The sequence below is a fragment of the Ranitomeya variabilis genome, chromosome 6, assembly GCF_051348905.1.
Source record: "Ranitomeya variabilis isolate aRanVar5 chromosome 6, aRanVar5.hap1, whole genome shotgun sequence".
Lineage (NCBI taxonomy): Eukaryota > Metazoa > Chordata > Amphibia > Anura > Dendrobatidae > Ranitomeya > Ranitomeya variabilis.
In genome coordinates this window covers 89,365,000-89,391,529 of record NC_135237.1, presented here as the reverse complement: position 1 = coordinate 89,391,529, position 26,530 = coordinate 89,365,000, and the positions used below count along the sequence as shown (strand labels likewise).

Sequence of the window (26,530 nt, the reverse complement as noted above, 5' to 3'; positions counted from 1 at the left end):
ACACAAGTTGTGGACAGGTGCAGCGCTGTTCTTAGATGAAAGCAGTTATGTTTTTCTAGTCCTGCACAATCCCGTAAAACACTGTTTCATGGATACTGGATTGGTTGTAGGTTTTCGTCACTTCCGACAGTTACTGTTGCTACTGGTGATTAGTAATCCATGAAATTGGATGGCATCACCCAGTGACATCATGGTAACTGCCGAGGCGACACTCACTAGAGGGCTGCAGTCGGCAGTGAAGTGTAAGTAAACTTTGCATTAGCCTCTTTTTATATCCTTTATTATGTTCTGTTCATTTCTCCTTTAGCTATAGGTATTAACCCTGTAATGTCAGGACACCACTTCCCTTTTAAAAATGTAATCTTTATGTAGTTATTGAGCTGAGGTGCCAGTACCCGACCTTTCCCCCCTGTAATTCTTCACAAATATAAAAACAGGAATGAAATGTAATGTCTGCTATAAAAAATGTTTCTATCATTTTAGGATTTATAGTTATGAGCGAGTTTCTAACGACGAGAATGAGGTAACTGCTTACTTACCCTAAACCTGTAATTTCTCTGATAGACTAGGGCCACTGGATGGCAGAGAGTCACCTTCCATGTCACCCATAATCTCCTGCAATTCTGCTTCCACAGGGAAACATCGTAGCTCCATGTGAGAATGGCAGGTGACTCTATAGTACCACCGAGCATTAGCTGAAGGGCAAGTTCAGATGTAGCAGATTTATAGGGTCCAAATTTTGGGAAATTCATTCATAGAGGGGGGGACCTCATGGGCCCCCTTCACACGTCAGTAGAATACCAATATTGGAAAAAAAGGACCGGTGTCATCAGTGTTTTGGATCAGTGTGCCATCAGTGTGCCATCAGTGTGCTATCAGCATGCCATCTGTGTGCTATCAGTGTGTCATCAGTATGTCATCAGTATGTCATTAGTGTGTCATCAGTGTGCCATCAGTGTGCCATCAGTATGTCATCAGTTTGCCATCTGTGAGCTATCAGTATGCCATCTGTGTGCTATCAGTGTGCCATCAGTGTGCCATCTGTGTGCTATCAGTGTGCCATCAGTGTGCCATCTGTGTGCTATCAGTGTGTCATCAGTGTGCTATCAGTGTGTCATCAGTGTGCTATCAGTGTGCTATCAGTGCCATCTGTGTGCTATCTGTGTGCCATCAGTGTGCCACTATACTACACTACACCAATTTTCTGGCATACAAAAGTTGTACATTTTAGTGACCATTGATGATCTGTTATCAGCTATGGAGCATATACAATCATTCCTAATTGTCTTACTCTTCAATAGGATGAATATAGCAGTGGAGGAGGAGGATGATGATGAATATCTGGATAGGTATGTACGTCATATAACTGGGATTATTGATCCTCCTAGACTCTCCCTGTAATGATCCACCACAGAGATGTTCGCCATGAGTCTCCATTGCTCATATTAAGGCTCAATAATATAATTTATCTTCCTACCATCATGGTGACTGTATGTACAATATTATTAATTCTATTTTCTTGTCTTTTTCTTTAATAGATGGAGACGCAGCATAGAGAGATGGAGGCCAGGATTTGAGTATGTATCTTAGTACATATTCCTTCCACCTTCATATAGTAGTAGTATGCGTACCAATAAGGGGAGGACTCCATGGTGGTGATATCGTGGCATTACTGCTCCCACTCATGGGCATTTACAATGTTTCCATAAGAAGGATGACATTGCTTTCAATAATAAAGAATGTAGACCCCGTTGAATTATTCACTGATCCTCATCCCTTTTATTCATAGAATAACAATAAAGTCATGAGGAAATTACAGTAATGCCGCAAATTTATCCGGACTCTTGACCGACCAAAATGTTGTCCTGGATCCCTAGATTAAAGGATAATCCGTCTGTGCAGTGCAATCTATGTGATCGCAGAGCTAGAGAGATTTTGGAGGTTATGTCCATGCTGTTATCTGAGGGACAGGTTATATCGATCATGGCCCCGATTCATCACCACCTTTGTGTCTACTTTATTTCTAGCTTAGTGTGTTTTGCACCTTTTTTTGTTGTTGTTGTTTTTCAACCTATTCATTATTTGCGCCTTTTTTAAGTCTATTTTACATGTGCTCGCCTTTTTTTATTGTTGCTGCTTTGTGGCCGTTTTTTTGAGAATTCCAGATATTTTCACCTGATTCAACAATTGAGACTTTCTAAAAAAAAAATCATACAATTTGGTACAAATTCACTCTAGTCTCCTCCTTCCTCCTTCTGGTGTGGTTTTCAGTATTCCAAAATATATGACCAAAAGTCACAAACACAGTTCAAGAGAGAAAAAAGCTTATCTTTTACTTTGCGACAAATTAATGAATTACGCACATTATTTTGATGAATTTTGTGCTAAAACAGCAACAAATGCCACAAGACACAAAAAGAAAGTGACTTAAAAAAAGCCGCAGATGATGAGCCAATGTCTTATGATTCTAACCAGAGCTGTATGTTCTATTATAGGAAAAACAGATTTGGAAGAACATCTCGCGTCCCTACCCTGGAGACAATCTTGTAAGTTGGTGTAATAAACAGGGTCATATTTGTGAGCGGTTCCCACAGATATTCTATTGCCATAATCAATGCATCTATAAGGGGGAATGATGTAAGAAAGAGTTGGAAATTCATGAGGATTTCACATACCCTCATTGTCACTGTGCCACCATCAGCCGACACAGGCAAACTCATGTATAAAAACTCTTCTAAGACAAAGTATTAGTGTGGCCCATCACAGCCAATCAGAATCCAGATTTCAGCATCTCAGTTTCCTTTAAAATGAGAGCAATGATCTTATTGGTTTCTGCGAGTAACACGGACACTTTTTCTTAGAGCGATTTTCATGGATCATGCCTGGTAGTTTTATTAAATCATTTATGTCCTCCATACACAGTCCGCTATAAATTGCAGCCTTCATTCTGCTAATAGTTGGCAACTGGAGGATGACAGTGACTATGGATAGAAACTCAGATGTTTTTACAAAAATTTCTTGCATAAAATGAGTGATTATAACAATGGCAGTTTATTAGATTTGCTAAATGGGGTCTATGTTATATATCTAATAGTGAGGAGGAGGAGGAAGAGGAGGAGGTGGAAGAGGAGGAAGAGGAGGAGGAAGAGGAGGAGGTTGAGGAGGAAGATGATGAGGAAGATGAGGAGGAAGAGGCAGAGGAGGAGGTGGAGGAGGAAAATGATGAGGAAGAGGAAGATGAGGAAGAGGAGGAGGAAAAGATGATTACAACATCAGAAAGAAGCAATGAAGACAGCAGATTGTGAGTAGAGAGATAATGAGATTATAATGTACTCTCCAACACTCCAAGAACTTCCCCCAGTCTCCTGGATACATCTATAGCAGCTGTATACAGTCAGATAATCAATTCTTCTAACCAGAGCTGTATTTATTTTTATTTCAGGCACTTTGGATGCCATATAAAAACAGCATGGCCCAGTGAAGAGTCACCGCTGTAAGTAACTGGTGCAATTATGGTACACAACTTTCAATGTTTGAAGTCCTCAGTTACTTTTCACTATGAAACATAGATGCAATCATAGGTATAAATTGAACATCTTAGGTCCTAATACAAAATACAGTGTCTTGCAAAAGTATTCGGCCCCCTGGAACTTTTCAAACTTTTCCCACATATCATGCTTTGAACATAAAGATACCAAATGTAAATTTTTCGTGAAGAATCAACAAATGGAACACAATTGTGAAGTTGAATGAAATGTATTGGTTATTTTAAATCGTTGTGGAAATTAAAAAACTGAAAAGTGGGGCGTGCAATATTATTCGGCCCCTTTACTTTCAATGCAGCAAACGCACTCCAGAAGTTCATTGTGGATCTCTGAATGATCCAATGTTGTCCTTAATGTTTAATGATGATAGATATAATCCACCTGTGTGTAATCAAAGTCTCCGTATAAATGCACCTGCTCTGTGATAGTCTCAGGGTTCTGTTTGAAGCACAGAGAGCATCATGAAGACCAAGGAACACAACAGGCAGGTCCATGATACTGTTGTAGAGAAGTTTAAAGCCGGATTTGGATACAAAATGATTTCCAAAACTTTAAACATCCCAAGGCGCACTGTGCAAGCGATCATATTGAAATGGAAGGAGTATCATACCACTGCAAATCTACCAGGATCCAGCCATCCTTCTAAACTTTCATCTCAAACAAGAAGAAGACTGATCAGAGAAGCAGCCAAGAGGCCCATGATCACTCTGGATGAACTGCAGAGATCTACAGCTGAGGTGGGACAGTCTGTCCATAGGACAACAATCAGTCGTACACAGCACAAATCTGGCCTTTATGGAAGAGTGGTGGCAAGAAGAAAGCCATTTCTCAAAGATATCCATAAAAAGTGTTGTTTAAAGTTTGCAACAAGCCACCTGGGAGACACACCAAACATGTGGAAGAAGGTGCTCTGGTCAGATGAAACCAAACTCGAACTTTTTGGCAACAATGCCAAACGATATGTTTGGCGTAAAGGCAACACAGCTCATCACCCTGAACACACCATCCCCACTGTCAAACATAGTGGTGGCAGCATCATGGTTTGGGCCTGCTTTTCTTCAGCAGGGACAGGGAAGATGGTTAACATTGATGGGAAGATGGATGGAGCCAAATACAGGACCATTCTTGAAGAAAACCTGTTTGAGTCTGCAAAAGACCTGAGACTGGGACAGAGATTTGTCTTCCAACAAGACAATGATCCCAAACATAAAGCAAAATCTACAATGGAATGGTTCACAAATAAATGTATCCAGGTGTTAGAATGGCCAAGTCAAAGTCCAGACCTCAATCCAATTGAGAATCTGTGGAAAGAGCAGAAAACTGCTGTTCACAAATGATCTCCATCAAACCTCACTGAGCTCGAGCTGTTTGCCAAGGAAGAATGGGCAAGAATTTCAGTCTCTCGATGTACAAAACTGATAGAGACATACCCCAAGCGACTTGCAGCTGTAATCGCAGCAAAAGGTGGCACAACAAAGTATTAAGTTAAAGGGGCCGAATAATATTGCACGCCCCACTTTTCAGTTTGTGAATTTCCACAAAAATTTAAAATAACCAATAAATTTCTTTCAACTTCACAATTGTGTTCCACTTGTTGTTGATTCTTAACCAAAAATTAACATTTTGTATCTTTATGTTTGAAGCATGATATGTGGGAAAAGTTTGAAAAGTTCCAGGGGGCCGAATACTTTCGCAAGGCACTGTATGTAACAGGGACCCTTAACTACCATAAACCATTTATAATACTGCTGAATATAGATGTGGCAGATGGGCTATTGGACCACTACAGGCACCAGGTCCCAATGTAACTGCTGCTTCTGCTCTCCTACTGCAGTCTGTTGCCGGTTACTTTTTTTCCTAATTTATTTCCATTAAATAAATATTTTGTGCTAATGAAGTATGACTTTTTCTAACAAAAGCTAAAAAAAACTGTTATGGAAGGGTACTAAATGGGTCAATATTTGTCAGGTGGTGAGATAGGAGGTAGTGATTAGAGATGACTGAATACCTTTTGGCTCCCTCCTTATTCAGCAAGCTATATTTCTTACCGAATAAGCTGCATCAGAAACCCAGGTAACTGGAGCACTCCGATAATCAGATGTTCCGAGCCGCAGCTGAATATGTCGCGGCTTTGTGGCAGGCACAACTCATGCGTGGAGAGCCATTTGGTTGGGCTATAGCTTGCCGAATAAGGAGGGAGCCGAAGATATTCGCTTATCTCTAGTAGTGATGTCACGCTGTGACAGTCTTTGTTAAGGAAGGTGGGGCCTCAAACTGTCCCTGGAACTGGGATCCTAACTATCCCTGTGCAGAAGGTACTCTTGATGGTAGAGAGGCCCGAGTCTATGACCTTATAATGCTCCTGTTAATCCTTGATCTGTCCCCTCCCTCACCCCATGAGGCCTGTGAGAGATATGTAAGGTAAACAAGACACAAAGACAAACCAGAGATAACAGAAAGCAACAAACATACAACACTCACCAAAGGTAGAGAGGTATATAAGGAAGCATAGGAATGTGCCAACCAAATTGGAATAGGACAATACGGAAAGCTTACACACAAAAACAGCATGCAATGATCTCCAGTAGCAACAACAATCTTCAATTCAACACAGCATCTCCAAGGAGCCAGGAAGCAAAGCTTTCAGTGGCAAGACAAATGGTCTGGCCAGGTTTTATAGGGAAAGGTGATGACCAGATCAGAAGCAGTTGAAAACGGAGCTGCAAGTTTCTGATAAGCATAGAAAGGGTTGTGACCTCTTCAGCATAAAAGGAAATCAAAATCATTTAATATGGAATGCAAACACATAGGCGAAATTTCAAAAACATATTCTTCACTACAGTGGGCTCACACTATGTGATTGAGGTGTGTTCCTTGCCATATCTTTCCAAAAACGCACCAAAAACAATTGCAAAAAAATACACCATGATTGCAATGTGTGCACACACTCTAACCCTCTCTTCTAATGGGTTATGTTATTTAGTGAGGAAAAAAGAGATCAAGAGACCACCATAGTCAAGATATCTGAAATACATGGCATTGAAGAGAACATCAGACCGTAAGTAAAGAGATAATGAGATATACACTTATTATGGATTGTCTTATGCCCTGACTCCTGACTGTGGATACAGACTGGCGTGATACATGGCGCTGACCTGATAACAGTAATAAACATCATCTAGCGCTTGCGCTATAAATAAATGTAAAAAAAAAAAGACTTTCTATTTTTGATATTCAGAATGGCAAAACTGAAAACTGCAGGCTGCAATCCTTAGCTGACAGCTTTAACATGGCTGGTTATCAAGAATAGAGGGGTCCCATGCCATAATTTTCAACTTATTTAAATAAATAATTTAAAAAATGGCCTGGGGACCCTATCATTTTTGACAACCAGCCAAGCTAAGGCAGACAGCTGGGGGTTAGTATTCTCAGGCTGGTAAAGGGTTATGGATATTGGCTCCTCCAGCCTAAAAATAGTATCCTGCAGCTGCACGAGAAAAGGCTTATCTATTAGAATTTTCTCACTGTGAACTGCAGGGCACTCACTGATCTCAGTGCTTCAACTTGTGACTTTTTCTAGGTGCTGACTGCTATTTTTAGGCAGGGGGGCAATATCCATGACCCCTTACCAGCCTGAGAATACCACCTCCCAGCTGTCTTCTTTAGCTTGGCTGGTTGTCAAAAATGATCCAATTCCATTTTTAAAATTTGTTTTAATAATTAAAAAAAAACATTGATGGTACCCCTCTATTCTTTATAACCAGCCTTACTAAAGCTGACAGCTGAAAGTTGAAACTCGTAGCTGTCAGTTTTGCCATGCTGGTTATCAAAAGTAGAAAGACCCTATGTTATTTTTTTTAAATGTATTTATTTGTAGTGCAGGCATCGACTGATGAATACTCCCATCAACGACGCCTGATCTCACTGTTATTAGCGGCAGCAGGCGTAGGCTGATGGGAGTAATACTCTCTAATCAGCCTCTGTGACCAGAGGTAAACGTTTTACCTCCAGTTGTAGCTGCTGGTGGGAACTGCAGCTCTCTGACATCATCACAAACAATGGATGTTCGGGCACTCCATGCATCTGAATGGGGTCTGGGTTCGGATACTGTTCTGGTACCAAACCAAACTTTTTTTTTAACTGTTTGACAGAATCCGCTAGACCCAAACATCCAGGGGTTCACCCATCACTAATTGTGACATTAGCACAGGACATTACACAGGACAATATCAATGTATAAATCCTCATAGACTGATCAGAATGATAATGTGAACTGTCTGAGTCTCAATTTGTTTGTTTGGATTTTTTAAGACACAACCAAAAATGGTGGATGCCAAAATGTTTTAGAGGAAAGAACCGGACTGCTGTCAAAAACATGTAAGTATTGAACCCTTCCCACAAATGGATGTGCCCTTATGTCCTAATTGCTATCTTCTAGATGCAAAGTTATACAATGATTTGTTCTGTTAGTTACACAGGCAGATCAATCCCCTTGCAAGTGCATGTGAAATGTATTCAATGGGCTAATAGTTAGTAATGACATCTATCTATATCATGTGGTGAAGTATATGAGACAGGTCATATATTATATTTAGTGCCTGTGCCCCTATGGGGCTATGATTTGTTCCTGATTACTATTTTATATGTTATTATTTGTGATAATTTCCCGTATTTCTCCAGCAGTGATAAAGAAAAAGTCAGCCGCCCACCAAACAAAGTAAAAGCTTCCCCCATTGTTGTATGTGACATGTTGTTACACTTAGGACTCGCTCACACTGATGCATAATGCAGCAAAGTGCAATGCGATAAAACATTGCATTGCAGAAATTGCTTATCTGTGGGATTTTCCTCAGCTATAATGGCACTGAGGAAAAAAATTGCAGCATGCTGCTGTAGCGCCCCCACCGCCGCAGGGCCGAGGGGTACCCGATACCGGGCCTCTGAGTCTCTGCTCTGGGGTTGTCACGGTGGCTAGGCCCCGGTCCGTGACCCTGCCGAGGGGCGCACATGAATGATGTGACGGATGTAGATGGTGCGGTGCAGTAAATAACGAGGACACCAGGTTGCAGTCTCTTTACCTCTTTACTGAAGGTTTTAGAGACCTCAGTCCAGAGCGCTGTCCACCGGGCTGTCAGAGACCGGCCGGTCCAAAGGCATATCAGGAGTTCTCTTTACAGGTGGGAACCAGTGTGTCTACCTTCTAGCGCTGGGTGTTGTAGTCCTTCCCTGCTGAGCTCCCGGGATAGTCCTCACAACTGAATCTGTCTGTCTCTGATGTTCGTTCTCTCCGTCCCCCCCAGGTGATATGGTAGGACGCACCCGTATGACGGGGTAGGCCTGGAGTTCTTCCGGGACCCTAGAGTCGCCCCTCTCCCACAGCTGCCTCCGTTGTCTGCTTAGGTGATTTGTGTGAGACAGCCAACCTATAATTGGCTGCCCTGCCGTGGTTTGCAGTAGTACTTAGAGTCTCTTACTTGCTCGGCGTTCCGGCCACCGACTGTTTGCGCCTCAGAAGGATGTTGCCTCGGTCTAACAGCACGACTCCTTCTGGTCCTAATTCCTCTTTACTGTATTCCCGCTGTTCACTGGTTAGTTCTGCTCTTAGGAGTCTGCCAGGATCCCATCCCTGACAGGTCCTCTCACCAGCTCTTCCCAGTTACTTCTCTCTGTCTTCCTGTCCAACCCCCAGTTTTACCAGAGTGTGAGGAGCGGCCTACTAGATAGGACCACCCCCCCTGGTGGCCGGAGTGTGAAGTGTAGTGAGGTGTTACCTGATCAGAGAAACTCCTTTAGTGCAATCAGACGTACCATAGCTCCCCATAGTGGCGGAGCCACAGTACTGCAACGACCAGGACTCTGGAGCGCTGCACTCCCCCCCGGTTAAATCCAGTACTCCGGGACTGGGAAAACAAGAACAACAATACATGTTAACAGGAAACACACAAAATTTTGAAATAGCATAAACAAGTAAACATAACAGTGCTTCCCTTTATGGGAGGTGAGAACTCTTGAACGTTGCAAAAGTTAGGTCATGCACAGTTTATGACTCTCAGTCCAGTGGTCGAAACGGCGGGGACCCCGGGTAAACAAAGGGGTCCCACCTTTGGAAAGTTTTTGAGCAATTCACCGTCCATTACTCTATTGTCCATTTTACAACCTGTAACAAAAATATGTACACAAACATTTTCAACTAGATAGCAGCCCTATCAATACCTCCAAGTTTTGTAGCGGAGGGGAGTTTGGTTCTGAGTGCTGCGTGTGGACCTTCGCAGCGCAGGGGTTGCTATTGGCCTAACAGGGCCCGCTATGCTTGCTACCGCTGGTGTACTGCACTGTCTTCTAGCTACACTTCTAGTGAGTCTGGGTAGCACTGGCAGGTTGGGGCTCTCTGAGCTGCTGCTATCAACAGTGGGTACAGCAGATTCACCGATAGCAGAGGGAGGATTTGCCGGTTCAATGGTTGGCATGGCATCTTCAGGTAGGGCTTGTTGAGGTAGCGGGACCGGATGATCTGGTACCACCATTGTTTCTGGTGGGTCCGGCTGTTGAAACATTAGAACAGGTACCACGATGGCTTGATTTATCTGAGTCCAGGACTGGGGAAAATCACCAAGGACGGTATGGATCATCTTCTCCTTTTCCACTGGCGAGGAGATTTCCGGGGCCATGTCCCTCTCTCTCAACTTATCGGGGCAGACCTTAAGGTGATCCCTGGATACCGCTGTCGAAGTCTCCCCTCTGTCCTTGCTGATGAGACAGACCTTCGTGTTATCGAAGTCGGATGGCAGGATGGTATACGGTTCCGCTTCCCATTGGTCATCGAGCTTGTGTAATCTCCTCTTTCGTTTAAGTACTTGTTCACCAGGGGACAGGGGAATCACAGGAGCGTGTTGGTTGTAGTCCCTTTCTTGTTTTTGCCTAGCCTGGGCGAGACTTCTTTCTACACACTCCTGTACCTCGCGGTACCTTCGCTGCCTTTCTGCATCCCAATTGGCATCCGGCGAGGTATCTTCGGGTACTAGGACCCCATGTCCAAATCAACGGGTAACCGACTAGATCTTCCTCGCATCAGGTACGCTGGAGTACAGTTGGTGGAACTTACTGGGATGTGATTGTACATATCCACCAAGTCAGGCAACTTTATTGGCCACAGGTTCCGTTCCTCCACAGGCAAGGTCTTCAATAAATCGATTACCACCTGGTTCATCTTCTCACACATCCCGTTGGTTTGAGGATGGTACGGTGTGGTTCTGATCTTCTTGCACCCGTACAGTTGACAGAATTCTTGGAACACTTCCGCTTCGAATGCAGGTCCCTGATCAGTCAGTACCTTCTCTGGGTAGCCATGGGGCCTACAAAAGTGCTGCTGGAAGGCCCTGGCGGCAGTCCTGGCCGTTAGATCCTTGACAGGTACAACCACCAAAAACCTGGAGTAGTGGTCCACGATGGTAAGGGCGTAGATATAGCCCGACCGGCTAGGTGTCAGCTTCACATGACCAGTTTGAGCGGCCGTTTGGTGATGATAGGCCGCAGGGGAGCCCGTTGACTGTCACGGTCCTTCCTGCGCAGACTACATGGACCACACTCCCGACACCACTTCTCAATGGTTCTCTTCATGCCAATCCAATAGAACCTCCCTCGGAGGAGCCTTTCCAGCTTCCTCCATCCGAAGTGTCCGGCTCCATCATGGTAGGCTCCCAGAACCATGGGCGCATCTCGCCTTGGCACCACTATCGGCCACACCAATTCATGAGTACGTGGGTCGATGCTCCTCCTGCACAACTTGCCATCATGGATAAACAGTTTGCTTCTCCCCTTCCACAGCTGTTGGGTCTCTTGTGGGTCATCTGGGCCAGGGTGCGACCCTGCCTGCGTCAAGAGCTCTTTCACCCGACGGACCGCGGGGTCACCATCCTGGGTTTCCGCCCACCCGTGATGGGGCAGGGGATTCAGCGTGTCATCCGGTTGGTTCTTGTGCCTGTTCTTCACATGATGAGAGCTCTGAGTGGCTTTGGGGCGATGGAATGCAGGCAGCTCCACCTCTTCAAGTGCCTCCGGGTCTTCTCCCGCTTCTGGCAAATTGGGCATTCGGGACAAGGCATCGGCATTGGCATTCTCGTGTCCTGCCCGGTACTTGATGGTGTAATCGTAGTTGGACAGCCGGGCCATCCATCGCTGTTCCAAAGCCCCGAGTTTGGCAGTATCCAAATGCGTTAGCGGATTGTTGTCCGTGAAGATGGTGAATTTCGCGGAGGCCAGGTAGTGTTTGAACCTCTCTGTCACTGCCCAGATAATGGCAAGGAATTCCAGCTTAAAGGAACTGTAGTTGTCAGGGTTCCTTTCCGTGGGACGGAGTTTCCTGCTGGCGTAAGCGATCACCCTTTCTTTGCCTTTCTGGACCTGAGACAGCACGGCTCCTAATCCCACATTGCTGGCATCTGTGTACAGCACAAACTGTTGGTCGTATTCGGGGTAAGCCAGTACCTCTTCTCCCGTCAGTGCCGACTTCAAACAGGTGAAGGATTCCTCCAGCTCCTTGTTCCAATCAAAGGGGGTGTTCCTTGGTCTTCTTTGGTTGGCCCACCAACAGGTTTTGCAAGGGTGCGGCCTTCTTGGTGAAGTCCTTAATGAACCTTCGGTAATAGCCTACCAGCCCGAGGAACTGCCGGACTTCGTGGAGGTCACTGGGCTTTGGCCAGTCCTTGATCACTGTGACCTTGTCGGGGTCTGGGGCCACTCCTTCAGCGCTCACCACATGGCCCAGGTACTGCACTTTAGGTTTCAGCAGATGACACTTGGACGGTTTCACCTTTAAGCCGAAGTTGGACAGGGCTTCAAACACCTCGGCCAGGTGCTTCAGATGGTCTTCGTAGGTCTTAGAGAAGACAATGACATCATCCAAATACAGCAGCACAGTTTCAAAGTTCATGTGTCCTAGGCAGCACTCCATCATCCTCTGGAATGTCCCGGGAGCATTGCACAATCCGAAGGGCATGTAGTTGAACTCGCAGAGACCCATTGGTGTCGTGAAGGCCGTCTTCTCTTTGTCCGCCTCCGCTACAGGAACCTGCCAGTACCCACTGGTGAGATCTAAGGTAGAGAAGTAGTTAGCAGATTTTAAGGCAGCCAGAGACTCCTCTATCCTGGGCAGTGGGTATGCGTCCTTATGTGTAATGCGATTCAACTGCCTGTAATCAACACACATCCTCATGGTACCATCTTTCTTTTTAACAAGGACTAACGGAGCTGCCCAGGGGCTACAGCTGTCTCTCACCACCCCAGCCTCCTTCATTTCCCGCAGCATGTCCTTGGCACACTGGTAATGAGCTGGGGGTACAGGGCGATATCTCTCTTTTATGGGTCGGTGATCTCCCGTGGGGATGTGATGTTGGATCCCTTTCACCTGCCCAAAATCTAAGGGGTGTTTGCTGAATACCTGCTCGTACTCGTGTACCACCCTGTAGGCCCCCTGTTTTTGATGGGATGGGGTAGAGTCAGTGCCCACATGCAATTCCCGACACCAGTCTTTCGAGTGCTCTGCAGAACCTTTGTTCTCCGCCACGTTTGACGGGACCAAGGGTTCAGGTGTCTGTATCACACTATTATTGACAGTGAACAGTTTGGCGAGCGTGGTATACTTGGTGAGGTGAACCTCTTCCTCCCCACAATTGAGGACACGTACGGGCACTCTCCCCTGGCGGACGTCGACCACCCCCCGGGCTGTCAGAACAGTAGGCCTATTGTCTGAATATACGGGTTCTACCAAGGCCTGGTAGTCCTTACCCCTGAGGCCTATGGCTGCCCGACACCATATTAACATCTCACTCCTGGGGGGTATCGCGATGGGGTTTGAATCACTCACAGTGACACGACCAATCTCACCACCAGTCAGCTCTACCTGCTGTCTCTGCATCAGAGCTCTGATTTCCTTCTGCAGGGCCCGTTGCTCGCTGTGGCCAGCGGTTTCTGCCACCTGTTGCAACAAAACAATAACTTCTGCAAGACAATTTTCTATAACATTAGTACCAAGAGTCATCATGGGATTACATTCTCGACGATCAATATCAACAATCACAATCCCTTGGGCTTTCAATTCCACCCGCCCCACCTTGATGGTGACCTCCTTATACCCCACTTGTGGCAACGGCTGACCATTACTGGCTATTATGGTGAAATCATCGTCAGGGCCACGAGTAATATCAGCGTCCTCCCAATACCGTTTATAAAGCACGTAAGGTATAGTCGTCACCTGAGAACCGGTGTCCAGCAAAGCGTTCAAGGGGATTCCATCAACCACTACAGGGAGAACTGGTCGTCCTCCAATATACTTGGTTCTCCAATGCTGCGGGCCTGACCGTCCTACTCCTGGGGGTTGGCCCTTTGCCCCAGGGGTTGCTCGTTTAAAGGACAGTACCTTGCAAGGTGGCCCACCTGGTGACATCGGCGGCAGATGGGTCGTCCGTCCTGATGGAAGCGATCGCTGTCCCGGCCTCTGGTCGGTGGGGTCCTCTTCTGTCGCGTCCAGGGGACATCTTCTGGTCCGGAGGCTAGCTGGATCTTTTCCTTGGGGGCCTCCTGTAGGGACTGCACCGTCCGGGCTAGGGCAGCAACGCTCTTGGTTAGCTCTTGCATCTGGAGGCGAAGTCCTGCAGGGGAGTCGTCCTCGAAGCTCTGGGCGTCGGCCTCCGCGGCAACTGGGGTATCCGATGCCACCTCCTGGTGGTATGTGAGAGCGGGGCGCCTGGGTGGTATTGCGCGGCTGGGCTGTCGCTCCTGCAATGCCTGGATAGCCTTATCTTTGAATTGCGCAAAAGTCAAGTCTGGATTTTGCATGGCCAGGAAGTGCAATTGGCCCCGCTGGTGACTGCACAGGAGCCCCTCAATGAACCGCTCCTTCAGAAGTTTATCCTCATCTTGCATGCTGCCGGGGTCACTCTGCTTAATGGCCCGCATCGCCTCTTGGAGATTAAGGGCATAGTCCTGTAAGCTATCCTGCGGCCTTTGTTTGCATCCATAGAAAGTCAGTTTAATTTCTGTAGCAGTGCGAGTATCGAAGGTGGCTTTAAGCTTTGCAAAAATCTGTTGTGCAGTTCCCTTATCCTCGGCGGACCAGGACTTCAATTCTCTCAGAGCCGCCCCAAAGAGTTGGCCGGTTATCATATGAACCTTCTGAGGCTCTGTCAGGGGATAGAACTCGAGCAGGCTGCAGAGCCCTTCTTTAAAGTCAGTGAATGTATGCGACTCCCCAGAGTATCGTGGGAGCCAGGCCGCTCCGGGCAGGTACGGCATGGAGAAGGGCATTATGGCTTTTGTGTTAGCGGCAGTGTCCGACTGGCTGAGAGGGGCAGCGGATTCTGCGGCAACTGGTGGTGGTATTAGGGCCGCAGCTTCACTCGCTGCGGGGACCGGAGCTGCCCCTGCGTCCACGGCTGCGGCCGCCACCTCCTCTCCTCCCGACTCGGACATGGCTGTCCCTTCCTCCCACTAACCTGCTGGAGGTCGGAGTTCCTCTTCCGGGATTGGCGCCTTACTGCGCTTTCCGTTCCGCGCTTCTTTTGGCTGGTTCCGCCCACGAAGCTAAGGCTCCTCCCTCCGTGCGCGGCAATGGCAAATTTTGGCGGTAAATGGCAATACACAGTCCAAGCACAATAAATCACAGTTCCAAGACACACATGACCTGATTCTTCAGGCTTAAGTAGATCCTGTTCGTGACGCCAAGTTTGTAGCACCCCCACCGCCGCAGGGCCGAGGGGTACCCGATACCGGGCCTCTGAGTCTCTGCTCTGGGTTTGTCACGGTGGCTAGGCCCCGGTCCGTGACCCTGCCGAGGGGCGCACAGTGAATGATGTGACGGATGTAGATGGTGCGGTGCAGTAAATAACGAGGACACCAGGTTGCAGTCTCTTTACCTCTTTACTGAAGGTTTTAGAGACCTCAGTCCAGAGCGCTGTCCACCGGGCTGTCAGAGACCGGCCGGTCCAAAGGCATATCAGGAGTTCTCTTTACAGGTGGGAATCAGTGTCTACCTTCTAGCGCTGGGTGTTGTAGTCCTTCCCTGCTGAGCTCCCGGGATAGTCCTCACAACTGAATCTGTCTGTCTCTGATGTTCGTTCTCTCCGTCCCCCCCAGGTGATATGGTAGGACGCACTCGTATGACGGGGTAGGCCTGGAGTTCTTCCGGGACCCTAGAGTCGCCCCTCTCCCACAGCTGCCTCCGTTGTCTGCTTAGGTGATTTGTGTGAGACAGCCAACCTATAATTGGCTGCCCTGCCGTGGTTTGCAGTAGTACTTAGAGTCTCTTACTTGCTCGGCGTTCAGGCCACCGACTGTTTGCGCCTCAGAAGGATGTTGCCTCGGTCTAACAGCACGACTCCTTCTGGTCCTAATTCCTCTTTACTGTATTTCCGTTGTTCACTGGTTAGTTCTGCTCTTAGGAGTCTGCCAGGATCCCATCCCTGACAGGTCCTCTCACCAGCTCTTCCCAGTTACTTCTCTCTGTCTTCCTGTCCAACCCCCAGTTTTACCAGAGTGTGAGGAGCGGCCTACTAGATAGGACCACCCCCCCGGTGGCCGGAGTGTGAAGTGTAGTGAGGTGTTACCTGATCAGAGAAACTCCTTTAGTGCAATCAGACGTACCATAGCTCCCGATAGTGGCGGAGCCACAGTACTGCAACGACCAGGACTCTGGGGCGCTGCACTGCGAGTGGCCATGTATACTGTATAAGGCTATGTGCACACGTTCAGGATTTCTTGCAGAAAATTTCTGAGCAAAACAGGACGTTTTCCGCAAGAAATCCGCATGCGTTTTTTGAGTGTTTTTCTTCTTTTTTGGTGCGTTTTTTTTGCGTATTTTTCCGGAGGTTCCCAATGCAATAATATAGTGGGAAATCCGCAAAATTAATGAACATGCTGCGTTTTTTTACCGCGATGCGTTTTTTTCGCCGAAAAAATGTGCTCAGAAATTGCGGAATGCATTCTAAATGATGGGATGCATAATCCATGCGTTTTTTTTCGCATTTTTATAGCGAAACATGTGCAACGTGTGCACACAGCCTAAAGGCTGTTTAGGCCATGTTCACACGCTGCGGTTTTTACCGCGGAACCGCCGCGATTTTGATGCTGCGGGTCCGCAGCAGTTTCCATAGCGTTTACATTAACATGTAAACCCTATGGAAACCGCAAACCGCAGTGCACATGCTGCGGGAAAAACCGCGCAGAAACGCAGCGGTTTACAACCCGCAGCATGTCACTTCTTTGTGCAGAATCGCTGCGATTCTGCACCCATAGGAATGCATTGAACCGCTTACTTCCCGCATGGGGCTGTGCCCACGTTGCGGGAAGTAAGCGGATAATGTGCGGGTGGTACCCGGGGTGGAGGAGAGGAGACTCTCCTCCAGGCCCTGGGAACCATAAAATAGTGTAAAAAAAAAGAATTAAAATAAAAAATGAAGCTATACTCACCTCTCAGCGCTGCCCGCGGCCGTCCGGTCTCAGTTGCTGTGCCGAACAGGACCTGTGGTGACGCCGCGGTCACATGACCGTGACGTCACGAAGGTCCTTGTCGGCACAGCCGCTTGCAGCGCCGGGGAGATCGCGACGTCAGAGGGTGAGTATAGCCAATTTTTATTATTTTTTACATTACTATTGATGCTGCATATTGCTGCATATGCAGCATCAATAGTACAGCAGTAATCCCGCAGCGGAAACCGCGGAACGAACCGCGATAAATCTGCAGGGATAACCACAGCGGTTTTGCCCTGCAGATTTTCAATTCCGCTGCGGGATTAACCCGCAGAGGAACCCGCAGCGTGTGAACATGGCTTTAGCCTTGTTTAACGTAATAAATAAATACAAAAATGATGTGAGATCCCCCTATTTTTGGACAACCAGCAAGCAGACAGCAGAAGCCTGATATAATCAGACTAGGACAGTCCATGATTTTAGGCAGATCTCAGCCTAAATATACCAGCTTACAGCCACCCCAGAAATGCACATGACATTAAATACACCAATTCTGGCACTTTGCCTGGCTCTTCCTGATTACCTTGGTGTGGTGTCAGTCTAAGGGTACCGTCACACAGTGCCATTTTCATCGCTACGACGGCACGATTCGTGACGTTGCAGCGTCGTATAAGTATCGCTCCAGCGTCGTATACTGCGGTCACACGTTGCAATACACGGCGCTGGAGCGATAATTTCATGACGTATTTGCGATGTAGAAGCCGTTGGTTACTGTGCGCACATCGTATACAACCTGTGTCACACGATGCAATCATGCCGCCACAGCGGGACACTAGACGACGAAAGAAAGTTTCAAACGATCTGCTACGACGTACGATTCTCAGCGGGGATCCGGATCGCAGTAGCGTGTCAGACACACCGATATCGTAAATGCATCGCTGGAACGTCACGAATCGTGCCGTCGTAGCGATCAAAATTGCACTGTGTGATGGTACCCTTAAGTGATAGTAGTTTGGGTTGATGTCAGCTGTAAATTGCTGAAAATCACTGGCAGCAAACCCTAGGGTTGGTAATGGAGAGGTGTCTATCAGACATCCCCATTACTAACCCAGTAATCCAAAAATAAAAACACACAAAAAAAAACACTCCTCAATGCATTCCTGGTTCTCCAATACATTAAATCAAAATAAATATAAAGAAAGCAATGAAGGTTGGCCCTTAGTCCAGGGAATCCGCTGTAATCCACAAATTTATACCTGAAAAACATAAGATGAGAAATAAAGATAAGACCTTGTCTCTCGTTCACCAATTTAATAGAAAACAAGAAGTTCCCGCACAGACCGCCGTGAGACATGGCGCTGATCTGTGCCCCTATTCACAATAAAAGGTGCAGTGTTTTGGGGCTTAGAAGTGCCAACTGCTGGAGCGGTGCAGATCTGGGTATTGTCCTGACAAATTCCGAGTTCATCGGTAAAATCTCACCTGTTCATGAACGGTTTATTTATCTTCACTAGGGTGGGTTCACTCCATATGATCACGGTCTGTTTCTTGCCATATTTTTCCAAAATTGCCACAAAAAATGCACCATAATTGCAATGTGTATACACACTCTAACCATCTCTTAAAATGGATTATGTTATTTAGTGAGGAAGAGAAAGCACAAGAGACCACCATGGTCGAAATATTCCAAATGGATGAAATGGAAGAGAACATCAAACCGTAAGCAAAGAGATAATGAGAAATACACATATTATGGATTGTATATGTGTTACTGTGACTGATACCTGACTTGTTACAACTGGGTACACACTGAGGAAGGCTCAGGCTGAGATATAGTAGATTTCACATGGCAGACATGGAGGCCTCCAGAAGGTTCCCGTCAGTCATAATAACCGATCGGCACCCCACAATTGCGTCTCATGGAGGAGGGGGTGTCAATGGCTGTCAGAAGTGAACGCACTCTAAAACTCATTTATAAAAGGATCAACTACAACAATGGCCAAATTAGAGAGTTAATGCTTATAATCTGTCACTGTATGTGTAACAAGGTGGAGACTGGGGAGGATATGAAACATGGCTGTACATATTGTAAGGGACCAGCTCTCAGGTAGACGCTGCTGCACACAGGGTTCAAAACACACGTGCGGGTTATTAAATGTCCATAAACCATCCAGCTTATCAAACAAAAACTGCCTCTTCTGAGTACAAAAGGTATAAGATCACCAAACGTCACATAAACCGTCCATACATAGCACGGGCTCACACGATTAAACGTTAGACCTTCCTTCAGCCTCTAGCAGACTGAGCCACACAAGTAAGGACTCTTCACCTTGCACACAGCACCCTATTGATACAGCTGGACTTTGTACCACGCCCCAGATTGGAGATATGTGGACACCCATCTCTCTGACTGCTCATAAACCTTGCCCTGGGCATTTTCTATTAACTCTCTCAGCACTATATGTGCTGGAGCCTGCTTTTCCGTCCTTACATCACTGAGGTTACCAAACTAAATGCTACATATCTCCCCTCGAGGACCTGTCTGGCAGCCATATTAAATTATACATGGTTGTAGTTCTCTCTCTGTAAAGGGGTCATTGAATGTCATTTGTGGAAAAATGGGATAATGAACATAAGGTCACAAAACGAGCAATAAATGGAACATGGTCACATAAATCAGTGACTCCTTTGTGCCTATTTGCCCCTTTGGTGCAAATATTCTGTGAATATTCTTGTTTCAGTGTTTTTTTATGTACTTCTGATCTTCTCTACTTCCCTAAGTTTCCTTCTTTGTGAGCGTCACCATACCCTCTGTGTTCCCCTGTATACTGCTATCTGCCATCCCCACAACCCTAACTTCTCCTGCAGTATTGGGGTTCTCCCTACCTTAGGCAAATTCCCCCAATACATTTTCCCCCTCCACTCCCTTTTTTTCGGTTGCAATTAATGATATAAATATCAAGGTTGACTCACAACTTAGTCTAAGTTCTTGACTTTGGCCCACTGTGTAATTGGGTTTGACATCCCTGGATACAACATGGCTGCATATACTGTACATAATAATAACTGGTGTTAGAAGAGTCAAAAAAACATAAGAGCAGTGAGGACAGAAACCCTCCAGCATTTTTCTGAAGTTTTCACATTGTTATGTAAAGACTCTCACATAGATAGAAGTGAAGTTTATGGAGTCCATTGTTGGTTATCTGTTTTTTTATCTACTAAGTCTCTATAACTGTGGCCCTGATTGCTACAACTTCAGTCAGTGCATTTATTTAGGAGACACACTGCACAGATGATATTTTCTAACACTCTCTATTTCTAATGGAAACTTAATTTTTATTATAGATATGAAATAAAGACTGCCTGGGCTGACACAGTGCCAATCCCGTAAGTAATAAGAGCAATCATTGCTGTATTTACTCCAATGTATAATTGGACTTTTGATTGATGATATCATATTGTGACTAATGATGGGTGAACCCGAACACTAAAGTTCATGGTCCATACCAAACACTTACTGTTTGGGCACAGATCCCACTTCTACAGGAAGTCCATTTTACTGTTCGGGTTCAGCACCCTAAACATCAGGTGTTTCCCATGTTGTTGTCTGCATGACAGCGCGAGAAACACCGGTGGCTCTGATTGGCGGTAAGATTCTTACTGCCAGTCAGAGCACCAGCATCTGTGACCGGAGGTAAAAAGTTTTCACTGGTCACAGGGATGTCGGCTGATGAGAGTACTACTTCCATCAGCCAACGCCTGCTGCAGCTAATAACAGTGAGAGCAGGCGCCGCTAACGGGAATACTAAACATCTAGCGCTTGTGCTATAAATAAATGTAGATCAAACAAAAAAAATACTTTCTATTTTTCATAACCATAATGGCAAAACTGACAGATGCAGGCTGCAACCCTCAGCTGTCAGCTTTATCATGGCTGGTTATCAAGAATAGAGGGGTCCCATGCCATATTTTTCAAATTATTTAAATAAATAATTAAACAAACCGGCCTGGGGACCTTCTCATTTTTGACAACCACTCAAGCTAAAGCAGACAGCTGGGGGTTACTACTGTCAGGCTGGTAAAGGGCCATGGATATTGCCACCCCCAGCCTAAAAATAGCATCCCACAGCAGCACGACAAAAGGCTTTTTGATTAAAATTTTCTTACTGTGAAGTACAGGGAACTCACTGACCTCAGTGCAGCACCGTGAGACTTTTTTTTGGTGCTGGCTGCTATATTTAGGCGGGGGGGGGCAATATCTCAACATTGGTGGTACCCCTCTATTCTTGATAACCAGCCTTGCTAAAGCTGACACCTGAAGGTTACAACTCGCAGCTGTCAGTTTTGCCATGCTGGTTATCAAAATAGAAAGACCCCATGTCATTTTTTTAAAATGTATTTATTTATAGTGCAGGCACCGAATGATGAATACTCCCATCAACGACGCCTGATCTTGCTGTCACTAGCAGCAGCAGGCGTAGGCTGATGGGAGTAGCACTCTCTAGTCATCCGACGCCTCTGGGACTGGAGGTAAAATTTTTACCTCCAGTTATAGCTGCTGTTAGGAACCGCAGCTCTCTGACAGCATGGAAACCAATGGATGTTCGAGCACTCCATGCATCTGAATGGGGTCTGGGTTCGGATACTGTTCTGGTACCCAAATAGAACTTTTGGCAGAATCCGCTGGACCCGAACATCCAGGGGTTCACCCATCACTAATTGTGACATTAGCAAAGGACATTACACAGGACAATATCACTGTATAAATCCTCATAGACTGATCAGAATGATAATGTGAACTGTCTGAGTCTCAATTTGTTTGTTTGGATTTTTTAAGACACAAACATAAAAGCTGGATGCCAAGATGTTTTAGAAGAAAGAACCGGACTGCTGATAAAAACATGTAAGTATTTAACCCTTCCCACAAATGGATGTGCTCTTATGTCCTAATTGCTATCTTCTAGATGCAAGTTATACAATGATTTGTTCTGGTAGTTACACAGGCAGATCAGTCCCCTTGCAAGTGCATGTGAAATGTATTCAATGAGCGAATAGTTAGGGCTCATACTTACCTGCGAGAAACTCGGATGAGCCTCACACGTCAATACCCGGCACTGCACCTGGCACTCAGGAGCGGAGCGGAGCGTGAGGCTGCATGTATTGCTACACGCTCCGATCTGAGTGCCGGGTGCAGTACTGGGCATTGACGTGCGAGACTCATCCGAGTTTCTCACAGGTGAGTATGAGTCCTTAGCAATGACATCTATCTATATCATGTGGTGAAGTATATGAGTCAGTTCATATATTATGTTTATTGCCTGTGTCCCTATGGGGTTATGATTGGTTCCTGATTGCTACTTTAAATGATATTATTTGTGATAATTTCCTGTATTTCTCCACCAAAGTAAGTAAAAGCTTCCCCCATTGTTGTATGTGACATGTTGTTATGTAGCGCCCCCACTGTCGCAGGGCCGAGGGGTACCCGGTACCGGGCCTCTGAGTCTCTGCTCTGGGGTTGTCACGGTGGCTAGACCCGGTCCGTGACCCTGCTGAGGGGCGTACAGTGATAGATATAGATGGTGATGTTGCAGTGCAGTGTAGGTTGTAGTAAATAACGAGGACACCAGGTTGCAGTCTCTTTACCTCTTTACTGAAGATCTCTGGGTCCTCAGTCCGGAATCCGGATAACCAGGCTGCGCAAGTCCGGCCGGTCCAATGGCACCTCCAGAGTTCTCTTAGCAGGTGGAAATCTGTGCCTTCCTTCTAGCGCTAGGTGTTGCGGTCCTTCCCTGCTGTGCTTACGGAAAGTCCCCACAACTGTTGTGTCTGTTTCTTAAGTTCCCTCACAACTCGATTAGATGATGTTCTGCTAATCCTCCGTCCCCCCCTGATGTTACGGTTAGGACGGCACCCGTATGACGGGTAGGCTCGGAGCTCTTCCGGGACCCTAGAGTCGCCCCTCTCCACAAGTTGCCCCCCAAGACTGCATAGGTGATTTAGGTGAGACAGCCCGCCTTAGACTGACTGTCCTGCCGTTGGTTTAGAGTATTGCCTGAAGCTGAATATTGTAATACTCCCTCGGCGTTCTGGCCGCCGGTTGTGCGCCTCAGTAGGATGTTGCCTCGGTCTCACAGCACGACTCCTACTGGTATTCTCCTTGTTGCTTTGATCTCGTTTCTCACTCAGCACAATATATCTCGCTTCTGATCCTTCCTTGGGCACCGCCGCTATGCTGAGCAGGCACGGTCCCGTTACGTTCTCTCAAGTAGCCAGGCCTCTGTCAGGATCCCACCCCTGACAGGGACCCTACCGAATCTTCCCCCACAACACCCTCTGCCACAAGGTGTTGCCTGGTTCTAACCCAGTCAGCTTTCTCTTCTAACTTCCTGCCTGACCCCCAGTTTTACCAGTATGTGAGGAGTGGCCTAATGAATAGAACCCTTAGCTCCCCCTGGAGGCCCGGCTGTGAAATGTATTGGTGTCTGTGATACCTGGTCAGATGAACTCCTTCAGTGCCATCAGACGTACCATAGCTCCCCTTAGTGGCGGAGCCACAGTACTGCAACGACAAGGACTCTGGGGCGCTGCACTCCCCCCCGGTTAAATCCAGTACTCCTGGACTGGGAAGAAAACAACAATACAGGTTAGCAAAAAGACATACAATTTTGAAAATGCAATAACAATAAGTAAGCTTGAACAGAGCTTCCCTTTATGGGAGGTGAGGACACTTGAACGTTACAAACATGGTTAAACATTATAAATTACAGGCTATAAATAACTCCTGTTACCCAACCGGGTATTCTACTTAGTGCAAACTTTTGAATAACAAGTTGACATTGCCTTTAACCCCTTCGCGACATGCGCCGTACATGTACTGCGCATGTCGCATCCCCTGCTTTGATGTGCGCTCCGGCGGTGAGCGCACATCAAAGTCGCGACATGTCAGCTGTTTTGAACAGCTGACATGTGCGCGCAATAGCGGCGGGTGAAATCGCTATTCACCCGCCGCTATTAACCTGTTAAATGCCGCTGTCAAACTCAGACAGCGGCATTTAACTACCGCATCCGGCCGGGCGGCCGGATATGACGTCATCGCCGACCCCCGTCACATGATCGGGGGTCGGCGATGAGTCAGGAAGGTAACCATAGAGGTCCTTGAGACCTCTATGGTTACTGATCGCCGGTGGCTGTGAGCGCCCCCCTGTGGTCGGCGCTCACAGCACACCTGCATTTGAGCTACATAACAGCGATCTGATGATCGCTGTTATGTAGCAGAGCCGATCGGGCTGTGCCTGCTTCTAGCCTCCCATGGAGGCTATAGAAGCATGGCAAAAGTGGGAAAAAAAAGTTTTTAAAAATGTGAAAAAAATATTAAAAATATAAAAGTTTAAATCACCCCCCTTTCGCCCCATCCTAAATAAAACAATAAAAAAAAAACAAAACCTACACATATTTGGTATAGCCGCGTTCAGAATCGCCCGATCTATCAATTAAAAAAAAGCATTAACCTGATCGCTAAACAGCGTAGCGAGAAAAAAATCCGAAACGCCAGAATTACGTTTTTTTGGTCGCCGCGACATTGCGTTAAAATGCAATAACGGGCGATCAAAAGAACATATCTGCGCCAAAATGGTATCATTAAAAACGCCAGCTCAGCACGCAAAAAATAAGCCCTCACCCGACCCCAGATCACGAAAAATGGAGACGTTACGGGTATTGGAAAATGGCACTTTTTTTTTTTTTTTTTTTTAAGCAAAGTTTGGAATTTTTTTTCACCACTTGGATAAAAAATAACCTGGTCATGTTAGGTGTCTATGAACTCGTAATGACCTAGAGAATCATAATGGCAGGTCAGTTTTAGCATTTAGTGAACCTAGCAAAATAGCCAAGCAAAAAACCAGTGTGGGATTGCACTTTTTTTGCAATTTCACCGCACTTGGAATTTTTTTCCCGTTTTCTAGTACACGACATGCTAAAACCAATGATGTCGTTCAAAAGTACAACTCGTCCCGCAAAAAATAAGCCCTCACATGGCCATATTGACAGAAAAATAAAAAAGTTATGGCTCTGGGAAGGAGGGGAGCGAAAAACGAAAACACAAAAACGAAAAAGGGCCGCGACTTGAAGGGGTTAAGGACGTATACTCCCTATCCACTAAAGACTTACTTATAAAACATTATGAAACTGACTTCTTCTTTAAGGGCGTACAGGCTAACCCACTAAAGAATTATTCTGAACATTATAATATTAATTAACTCTTTCTCTTTCGTTCTCCTTCGTTAAATCTGCAGGACCGCCTGTCCTAACTGCTCCAGGCCTACTGCCTCTCCTTTCTTTACAGGACCGCCCCTTTCAGCCCGGGCCTACTGCCTTTTCAACTACTATACACAGTATAGAACATAACATTTACTTTCGGTTTGAAATCACTGAGCCATCCTTACATGGCTCCTAAGAGGACTCGCTGACTAACCCCGTATGGGTTCACTTTCTGTCCTTATTCTTCTATCAACATTATCAAACATTCCTTACAATCAACTAGTTGGATACATACACTTTTACATGTAAGCATCATCATCACTTTCCTTTTATCGAGACATTATTGCTATCTATCTGTCTTAAAGCAATACCATTCTTTAAGTGCAACAAGTGAACATCCCCTTTAAGAGGGGACCAAGTCTTTATGAGGTAGCACATCTTCTCAAGCTACCAGTCCATACTCAGCAAAGGCTCCGGTGCGGTATCTTCGCAAAGAGTCCTTCTTTTATGTAAAACCAGTATGGAGCACCTTTAAGAAGGTGCAAACTATTTACAAGAAGTTTGTATCATGCATTGTTCATGATTCAGCAGTCTTTGAGAACTTGTGCAAAAATTAGAAAGCAAACAAAAAGCAATAGGGATCCCGGGTCAACAAAGGGATCCCTTTAAGAGTTAACCCTGGACGGGTTTTAGTAGCAAAAAGCAGGGAAACAAACAGTTAACTATGTGCAGTTTCAGGTTTCTGAGGTTTAGTTGGACGGCTTCCAGGGCTGCACCTGGCACTTAACCCCTCTTGGCCTGGGAAAAGTGAAGTCCAGGGTTACACCCAGTGCTGGACAAACGCCGTTAATCCATCTTTCATGTACGGTTAAATCATGCGCAGCGATGGAGGTCTGCGCAGCTTGAGTATGGGCATCTGCTGCAGCAGAGGTAGCGGCTGCTGCAAGATCAGTCAGTGGAACGGGGTCAGCAGCTTTGGCACTAGCAGTCACTGGAGTGGTATCGGTCGTCAGGGCAGGGTCGTCCTTCATACCTGCTTCAGATGCAGTCCCTCCGGTGCCGGTCTGCTCTGCCTCCGCTGGGATCTGGAACGCTGGTTGCAGGGCCTGGCGCTGCGGCGTTGTCATCTCCGTTTGCAGCATCTCGCTTTCCGGCAGAGCCTTGCTTTCTGGCTTTGGAGCGCTGTAACTTCCTTCTTGCTCCGGACCAGACGAGGCTGCCGACAGACGTCTGGCGAGGCTCCCGATGATGGTCTTCTTCCACCCGGC

At 46.4% G+C, this 26,530-nt stretch overlaps 1 protein-coding gene across 2 annotated transcripts in view; it reads left to right on the top strand.

The window, feature by feature from the left end:
• The first annotated feature begins 421 nt into the window (after positions 1-421).
• Positions 422-26,530, top strand: part of LOC143781868 (uncharacterized) — a 57,650-nt gene continuing 31,541 nt past the window's right edge. Inside the window, exons 1-11 of one of the 2 annotated variants that reach the window (XM_077268770.1) lie at positions 422-523; positions 1,302-1,349; positions 1,539-1,577; positions 2,496-2,546; positions 3,095-3,301; positions 3,443-3,493; positions 6,529-6,603; positions 7,857-7,922; positions 18,651-18,725; positions 20,352-20,393; positions 21,844-21,909. In XM_077268770.1, coding sequence (XP_077124885.1) covers positions 450-523; positions 1,302-1,349; positions 1,539-1,577; positions 2,496-2,546; positions 3,095-3,301; positions 3,443-3,493; positions 6,529-6,603; positions 7,857-7,922; positions 18,651-18,725; positions 20,352-20,393; positions 21,844-21,909 — 794 coding nt within the window. In that variant the 5' untranslated portion in view covers positions 422-449. Of the gene's footprint in view, positions 524-582; positions 668-1,301; positions 1,350-1,538; positions 1,578-2,495; positions 2,547-3,094; positions 3,302-3,442; positions 3,494-6,528; positions 6,604-7,856; positions 7,923-18,650; positions 18,726-20,351; positions 20,394-21,843; positions 21,910-26,530 lie in introns of those variants that run through there. The other variant, XM_077268771.1, reaches the window with a different exon arrangement.